This window comes from Gastrolobium bilobum, unplaced genomic scaffold (assembly GCF_033153095.1).
Source record: "Gastrolobium bilobum isolate Gb01-03AN ecotype WA unplaced genomic scaffold, APGP_CSIRO_Gbil_v1 utg2361, whole genome shotgun sequence".
Taxonomy (NCBI): Eukaryota; Viridiplantae; Streptophyta; class Magnoliopsida; order Fabales; family Fabaceae; genus Gastrolobium; species Gastrolobium bilobum.
The window spans coordinates 296,225-305,853 of NW_026898473.1; the positions used below are offsets into that span (position 1 = coordinate 296,225).

General features: G+C 38.9%; 1 protein-coding gene across 1 annotated transcript; it reads right to left on the reverse strand.

Moving 5' to 3' along the window:
- Positions 1–4,690: 4,690 nt before the first annotated feature.
- On the reverse strand, positions 4,691–6,088 carry LOC133316541 (uncharacterized). The gene is made up of 2 exons (XM_061518298.1): positions 5,699–6,088; positions 4,691–5,410 (listed from the first exon to the last, which is right to left on the reverse strand). Exons 1-2 carry the CDS (start codon positions 6,086–6,088, stop codon positions 4,691–4,693), a joined length of 1,110 nt encoding a protein of 369 aa, XP_061374282.1.
- Positions 6,089–9,629: the final 3,541 nt, after the last annotated feature.

Sequence of the window (9,629 nt, forward strand, 5' to 3'; positions counted from 1 at the left end):
GTGCCAAATTGCTTAAAATTGATGTTGATGCCTGCCTGAGCGCGCTCGAGCGTGCTAATGGGCGCTCGAGCATGCTCCTCGAGTCTGAAATTATGTCTTCTTGGGCGCTTGAGCGTCCTTATGTGCGCTTGAGCATCCTGTTGTGCCCAGTTTGGCTGTTTTTCCTGCTTCCAAATGCTCGAGCGTCCTCTTGTGCGCTTGAGCGTGCTTTTCTAGCTCTTAACTCTTAAGATTTTGGCTTCCCTTGGTTCATATTGAGCCGCTACTTCTTCGTCATGATTTCTTTAGCACTTTTAGCACCATTTCTTGTGGTTTTACCTTCAAAATGCAAATATTATCAAAACGTCAGCTCAATTTCCTATCTTATGCTTTATATGTCGTAAAACCTTGAATTCCATGCATTCTACTACATAACTCTTGTATATTTTAGCCTAAAAACATGGTAAACCAAAGGTTTATCAGTATGCCACTATGGGTTGCCTCCAGTCATTTACCGAGGTGATGATCATCACGCAACTCGGCATAGTTATGCTTTGTTGTACCACGGTTCTGAGGTTACCTGAATTTTTGGTACTTGCCAATTTAGACAAGATATCAGCTCGGTAGTTTTCCCCTCGAGGAATGTGAGTAACTTGCACTTCATCGAAGTCAGCCATCATCTCTTGAACCTTGTTCAGGTATTTCACCAATAGAGGACCTTTGGCCTGATACTTTCCTTCTATCTGTGAAGTCACCAGTTGCGAGTCACTGAAGATTTTTACCTTCATGGCTCCATGTTCTTTAGCCTGCACTAATCCGGCTATCAAAGCTTCATACTCTGCTTGATTGTTCGAAGTTGGGAAGCCCAAGTTCAAGGAGTGTTCTATTGTCACTCCTTCTGGACTTTCGAGTATGATTCCAGCTCCACTTCCTTTGTCGTTGGAGGATCCATCTACATAAACCTTCTATGTATCCCCAAATTCATTATGTTTCGGGTTCATCGATGTTAGTTCCATTATGAAGTTGGCCAGAGCTTGCGACTTGATGGCCTTTCGACTTTCATATGTTATGTCATATTCACTGAGCTCAATTGCCCAGTTAGCCATTCTTCTTGCTAGGTCCGGCTTGTGCAACACTTGCCGTATAGGCTTATTAGTCCGGACTATTATCTGATGTCCCTGAAAATATGGCCGCAATCTTCTAGCCGTGATCAGCAAGGCGAAGGCCACCTTTTTTAGCTTTTGATATCTGACCTCTGCACCTTGCAAGGTGCTACTGATGAAATAAATCAGCTCTTGGCCTTTATCGGTTTCCTTGATTAGGACAACACTTATTACCTCCTCCCCCACAGCCAGATTCAGGATCAGAGTATCTCCTTGTTCTGGCTTTGACATCACTGGTGGGGTTGCCAAGCATTTCTTGACCTTTTCGAACGCGGCTTGATATTCCGGATTCCATCCTTCCATTGCTTCCTTCTTTAATAATATAAAGAATGGGAGGGCATTCTCAGCAGACTTTGGTAAGAACCGGGTTAGTGTAGCCAGTCTACCAGTTAATTGCTGAACTTCCTTTTTATTTTGGGGTACCTTCATATCAAGTACTGCTTTGCACTTGTAAGGGTTCGCTTACATCCCTCTATGGGTTAACATGAAACCCAAGAACTTCCCAACCGATACTCCAAACGCACATTTTATCGGGTTTAGATGGATGTGATACTTCTTGAGCTTCTGAAAAGTCTGCTCAAGATCCCGGACATGATTTGTCATATCAAATGACTTCACAATCATATCATCAATATATACTTCTACGCTTTTACCCAGCTGGTCTTCAAACACCTTATTCATCATCCTTTGATAAGTTTCCCCTGAGTTTTTAAGCCCAAATGGCATCACATTGTAGCAGTAATTGGCCTTTTCAGCAATAAAGGCGGTTTTTCTTGATCCTTTAGGTACATTGGAATCTGGTTGTAACCCGAGTAAGCATCCATGAAAGACAATAATCGAAATCCAGCCGAGGTATCTACCAACTGGTCTATGTTAGGCATAGGGTAGGAATCTTTTGGGCAGACCTTATTCAAGTCCGTATAATCAGTACAGACTCTCCATTTTTCATTTGGTTTTTTCACCATCACAACGTTTGCAAGCCATGTTGTATATTGTATTCCCCGAATGAACCCGGCATCTAGCAACTCCTTCACGTGTTCCTCCAGGACTTGTTTTCTCTCTGGTCCCAACTTCCTTTTCTTTTGTGAAACCGATGCGGATTAATGTGCCTCTGCATATGTAGTTTTCCAAGCTAAAAATGATAAGGATTAAGTCATAAAAGAGCAGTTTATTTACATATTTGCTTATTATGTTGACTTTTCCATTTCAATGATATTTCTCACCTATTTGTTATGTTTATATAGGGAGAAAGAAAGAGAAAACGAAATTTCAAAAGACTGTTAGCGTGAATCTGCACGGGCGTGGGTTCTGAGCTGCACCGTGAAGACCTGGGCCACTTACCAGAGAAGTGGCGCGATCTGGCGCCATTGTGGCGCGATCCTGCGCCAGCTAGGTTGCAGGCCTACGTTCCAGAGAAGTGGCGTGATCCCACGCCAGTTTATGAGAAAAATCACCGTGTTCTGAAAGGGCAATTTTGGAAGAAGTGAACCAGGATTATAAAAAGAACGCTGTGAGGGTTTATTCAAGACATTTTTCGACGTCAGAGAGAAACAAGGATTCCAGAAGAAGGAGAGGAACAGAGGATTGTTCTTAGTATTCTTTTTGTAATTACACTCTTCCATCTTTATCTTTTATAATTTTATGTCAGCCATGATCATGGTTGGCTAGTACTCTTTATTGTAGTTAGGGTCACAAACCCTATCTGAACCCTTGTTACAACAGATTGATTTATAATTACTCTTTTATATACTTATATTTATCTCTACTCTGTGCGTAATTTCTATCTTCTTTGTTAGAATTGATCAATCTAATAGTTGATGATAGTTTGAGGGTAAGAACCCTAGATAGGAATATTGGGGTTTTTGATCTTGAAAGGGAGTAGGATAACAATTTGTATGTGTGCTAGGAATAGACGTATATATTATTGCAGATGTTTTAATTTATCGCGTTCATTGCTTAATTTTATGAGGAACATTACAAGGAATTGGGGTTCCAATTGGGGTTAAAGGGTTAACCTTGCAAGGAATTATGGGTTAGCTACTTGATATTTTTAGATGATGAATTATCTGAGTATTTATTTAAATGAGTATTTTTAAATCAATCCAGAGTAAAAAGCGAGGATCATATGGTGAGTGCACTCTAGTTACAATGCATTCTTATATTTTATAAAATCAATCTCTGTTTTATTTTTCATAACAAAAATCCAAAAATACGCCTTTATCTTAGTTCTTATTGTTACTCAAATCCACAATATTTTTCACATCTATTTGAATTCTTTCCGTCTTAAAAAGAACGATTATTTGATATTCGATCACAATCCCTGTGGAGATGATACTTTTCTTATCATTATAATACTTGTGCGATCGGTACACTTGCCGGGAAACATCATGGATCCAGGGAAAACTGCCAACTTGTGGCAGCAGAAGGCAGGATCTATGCTAGGGATTTCTGATGATTTCTAGGCAAATACATCTGTGTTACTTTTGAGGAACCCGACTAATTCTTCTTTGACTTGAGTATCTATAGTCTTACCAATTTGGGTAAATTGACCAGGTTCTTCCCCCAATATGAGGTTTTCTAACTCTCCATCGGGCTCAGACCTCGGGATTACTTCTTCTCTCATGTCCAGTTCAACCACGTTAACAGGCTTCCTTGACTGGTGAGGAATTGTCTTCCTGCCGAGTTTGACCCTCGGATGAATCCGGGGAGGACTCGAATGTCCGCCTTCATTCTCTTTGACAGTGTCAAAGTAGAATCCTCTGGATTCTTTTTGATCTCCACAAACAGTGATTATTTCGTTCTTGCTGCTTATCATCTTTATCTTCTGGTGCTTTGTAGAGACCAGCATGTCCCATTGGTGTATGGTTGGTCTCCCCAGAATAATATTATATTCTGATGGGAAATGGGCCACTATGAATCTGACCCATTCTGATTTAAGCGCTTCCTTTGTTCCTAGGGTCAACCTGAGGTCTATATAGCCTTTAAGAGGTGTATGCTCTCCGTTAAAAGCTATCAAGGTTGTTTTGCAAGGTTTGAGGTCCTCCTCATCAAGGTTCATCTTTTTAAGGCATCCCACAGTATAATGTCGGCACTACTTCCTGCATCGATGAAATCTTCTTAACTCGGCAGTTTACCAAGGTTCCAGCGATGACTAATCCGTCTACGTGTCCCGACAAAACACCATGCATGTCTTCCGTTGTGAAATACAACTGAGGAGGGTCTGGTTTGCTAAGGTCTTCCTTAAATTTGGGATGATCCCTGATAGAAAGGACCTCCTTCAGATACTTTCTTCTGGCACTTACAGTGTCCCCTCCTCCTCCAAGGGCTCCACTAATTACGTTACAGTCAAATTCCGCTTTCGGGAATTCATCATGGTTGGAATCATCTTTCTGGTTACTTTCATCCTTGTTTTTCTTTTCAGGGACCGGGCTTTTACTTTTCTTTCGGTTTGCAGACTTCCTTTTGTTATTTTTGGAACCCTAGATTTTGATCACATACTGGCGTAATCTTCCATCTCTAACAAATTTCTCCACAGCATCTCGGATATACTAGCATTGATCAGTGGTGTGAACCGGCCCATCATGGAAAGCACAATACTTGGACTTATCCAAACCTCCTCTGTCGAATATGGGCCAGGGTCTTTCTACTTTCTTCATCTCCGTCATTGCCACTTCCCTCCAGATTTGAGAGCGTGAAGCATTCAACGGTGTGTATTTCTCGTATCTTCCAATCCGGTCCCAGCCATCTGGGATTCTGGTTTTAGAGTCTTTCTTCTTATTACCAGTTCGCTCTTTTTCTTTCAGGATCGGGTTCCTCCTTCTCGGGCTAATTCTTTTACCTTCTTCAAATTGCGCATTTGCAATCTCCATTTGCTCGAGTTCGAGGTACTTCTTTGAACGGGTTCTGAATTCATCCAACGTCCTCACTGGGTCTTTATAAACGGACTTAGCTAGCCTGGATGCTCCATCCAAGCCAACCACAATGAGATGTACGTGTTCATTCTCTTGTAAACCTGGTACCTGCAATGCAGCATCCTTGAATCGGTTGACGTATGTTTGGAGAGTTTCTCCGGGTTGTTGACGTATCTTTCCAATTGCGAACTCGAATTTGGGATGTTTCTTGCTTGTCGCAAAATTTAAGAGGAACTTCTCCCCAAATTCCTCAAAGGACCCAATGGAGTTGGCAGGTAAGGTAGAGAACCATACCTGCGCAGCCCCAGTCAGAGTTATGGCAAATATCCGAGATATGAGGAGCTCATCTGTAACAGCCTGTTGTACACCGGTATAGTTAACATTAATTATGATATTAAGCGCAGTTACAATCACAACAATTCATTTATAAAAATGCGAGTAAACTTTTTCCGTTTATTACGCGAGCATTTAAAACCGTAAAAAGCGTAATAAATAAAAGTTGTGACCATAACTGTAAAATCTTGCGGAATACTTGTTTAAAATATTTTTATATCTTATTTTACTTAATACAAATCACTAAGGGGTTCCCATAAACTCACTTAGCTAATTTCTCACTTTTACGTTTTCTACCTATCCAAACCATACATGTGCAGCCCCAGTCAAAGTTATGGAAAATATCCAAGATATGAGGGACTCATGTATCCCTCGGATGTACATGTCCGTATCAAAAGCATCGATGTGGACCTGTGGGTCTTGACTTCCATCATATTTCGGCAATCGCACCGAATCAAAATCTTCTGGGAAGGAAGCATTCAAAATCTCCCCAGTGAAGGGGCTATTATTATATTGCCCCCTGCTATATTTTCTTCTGTAGGCACCAGGTTCCACGCGTCCTCTGATGATCTGTGCATTCTGGTTGGGGTGGATTCCATTCCGGTGTCTCTGTCCATTTGCTTCTATCGAAGCATTTTGAGTCAGGGCCTGCACAGCAGCGTTCTGGTCACCCATTGTCAGGTTCTCCAGGTTCGGGTTCATCGTGCTCACCGGATTAGGCCTTTCCCGGTTTTCCACCTCAATAACCCGGTTTTGATGATCCGAGTTGCGATTTCCTTCTTGGCCATTGGCATCCTGGCCTTCGGTTCCTCTCGCCCCTGGTCCAGTCACCCCTATTAAGCGTTGTTCCAGATCTCACATTCTCCTGGTATTCTCCTCTTGTATTCTTTGGAAGTATTGTTGTCGCTGGAGATTATTATGATTCTTCATCTCTGTCATTCGCTGCAAAATTGCAGCAAACGCATTTTGAGCCAACCGAGAGTCAGGATCGGCGGACTAGGCAACATGGGCAGCCAACTCCCCAGGATGTTTGAGGGGGTTGTTCAGAATTGGAGCCGCACTAGAGTGGAGGTTGTATCTGATACGTCCTCGCTGATATGGATGTGATCATAATCCACATCGTTTTCAGGCTGGTTTTGAGGCTGATTCACCTCTTCCAGAACTGGATCCAGCGGTTGATTCTAGTTTTGGGGTGGCTGCTGGCTACTGCTCCTTGTGTGGACTACCATCCTTAGTCAGATTCGTGGGAATATCAAACTCCAAGTTTAGGAATTCCCCACAGACGGCGCCAATATTCTGTCCTTGAGATAGAGATGTCCAGCCTAATAGGCTGGTATGTTACTCTTGGATCTAGTGCCCTCTCCAAGGTATCTATGGAAGAGATATCCTTGAGTTAAGCAGATCACTGTGCATGGAGTACTACTAACGGCGTAAGCCAATGGGGTGTGTGTGTGCGCACAGTGACAACATAACAGTAAGAGAAAGAGTGTGACGTACCTTTAGGGTTTACCTTGTATTTATAGAGGTTTCATGTGGGTAGTGCGAATGGGCCTTTGGTGCCTCTTATAAGGGCCCAGACCTGCTTGCTATGCTATCATACTAGGATTAATATCCTTGATGGATATCTATCCGTGATTACATTAGATTTATATCTTAGATAGCCCCTTATTGGGCATGTCACTTACTGGCCCCTTATACGGTCCATAAAAAAATCCAAAGCCAACAAAAAAAACTCCAAGATTGTCCACTAATTAAACAATTTGAGAAATTGAATCTTGCACAACGTACTATTCCTGTGTGCAACATCAATTTCTTCCTGTTGTCCAAGGATATTATTATTATTAGTAGTAAATGTAATCTCGAGTTTCAATCAATACATTTTGTTACATATTATAGTTTTGGACCTGTTGAGCATTGCTTATGAGGTATGACATCATTATCTATATTTCATTGCTACCACTATTATATTTCCATCAATGCTTCTTCCAATATTATACAACCCATGAAAAAAAAATGAGAACTGAATTGAATCACGTAACAACACCATTGCATTAACTTCGAGCTCCGTTTAGGGTCTTTTAACATTCAAATTAGCTTTAGGTGTCTTCATCAAAATTGTAGTTCTTTTTTAAAGTTTGTGGAACACTACAGAATTTAAAATTTCATGGAATCTAGATCATGATATGATCAAAATACTAAAACTAGACCAAATCATATAATAGAACATTGTACTAACGTTAAGCCCATCTTCCGCTACTCTAATACCAAAATTATATTTTGAATTCTTCATAAAAGTTATAGGCTTGAGCCTTAGTTTTCTAAGAAAAACTAAATAATGGTCAATTCCAATTTCTGTAGCTCCACTTATGACAAAGAATAAGAAACTAGGCCAGATTTTGTGATAAAATTGTTGTAGTATCTTCAAATTCAATTTAAGGTCTTTTAACTCTAAAACCATGTCTCTAAGTTTTTATCAATGTTAAACATCCAATTATATGGTGTGTAGCTGAAGTTATAACCAAAATAGTGAAGCTAGATCAAATTATATGATAGCATCCATGTGATAACTTGGAGCTGAGTTCCTTCAACTCTAGATTTGGCTTGGAACTGTACATCAAAGTTGTAGATATGCCTCTTAGCTTTTTAAAACACCTAAGAATACTCAAATCCATGACCTTTAGCTTGAGATGTAGGCTGAAGTGCACTTGTGAGTCATATGGTGGCAAATTAGCTATTTAGGGGATGAAACTTGGACCTTGCAGTGGTGAAGGAGTAGTGTTTTAGGTTTGGTATTTTCTATGAAACTCAATTATGGTTCTCCACAAGCAACATACATGCTTGTTATGCAAGAAAAATGGTGATTAATGAAATCCACCATTTTAAAAGCAAAATCTTGATGTGTGGTGTAGCTAAAGTCTATTATGATTCTTTCGTTGAGAGAAACATACTAGTGTTGAATTTCACACTTGAGAGAAGATTGTTGGAAATTAAAGTATATGGAGTCTCACACTCGATGAGAATAGATCAAATGAGAACCATATAAGTGAAATGTTTCATAAATCCTGGCTAAAGGCTTTTGGTGAAGATATGGTGTTGGGTTCACTTATTGTGGTAATTCTCCCTTATCATAGACTTCCCTTCGTCTTGTCATAATTGTGGCACCTATATCTCTATATTTGTTCATTTTGTTGGATTGCATAAATTATGGTGTTGTTTATATACTTTTTGTTAACGAATGATTTAATTATGGATTTTGGCTTTAATTCACGTACAACTTTGCTTGTATTTTTTTTTTGGATTTGTAACATGAGGCTAGCTATAAGATTAGGTTTTTCCCTTAATTTATTTTAAGTTTACAATACATTTTGTAGCAAAAGATACTTAAAATTGCATCACCCGAGAACAATGTTGCAACTATTTGTGCACATTCCGATGAATCTGGTGACTTTTTAGAATCCCAACAAACATCACAAGATGGAAGGAGAAAAAAAAAGAACAAGCCATAAAATATTGGGTAATAGTTTTCTCCTATTACAAGAGAAGAAATTTGTATCCAGCTGATACAATTTATAGGTGGGTTCACTTTATTTTTTTCTCTTTTCTCTTCAAAGTGGGACCCACCCATATATTGTGTCAACAAGAGACAAAATTTTCCTCCTATAACAGTAGAAAACTATTACCCTAACATATTTTAGGCTGAAATATTGATTTTTTATTTTATTTTATTTTTCTCTCGTAGGAAAATCATAGATTAAGGCTATTTAATTATTATTCTTTATGAATGGTTATATTATAAGATTGATAACATGATTTTTATGGTAACATATTATGTAGATTAAGTGGTTTCATATTGATTATATGTACATAATAATTATTATGGTAATTATTTGTTATATTTTGAATTATTTATTAAAAAAATTAATGATGATTATTATAATTTGATTAAATAAGGATTAATTAATTATGTTGTAGAGGAGGTTAAATAATGACTTCTACGTTTAATCCTTAACTCCCAACAAATATATTATCATGGTTCTTCATTCAACTTATTTTCAAAACCTCATAATTAAAGTACTTTATACTCAAAACTGGGCAAAACATCGCTCTTTGAAAGCAAACTTGGTTAGAATAAACTTAAAATTTTATTTCTGCAAAATAATATCTATAAATATAATAAGTCGTTTGGACATGTTTATGTGTCATACTTGTTGATATTCAACTATATTAAAGTCGACATAATTAG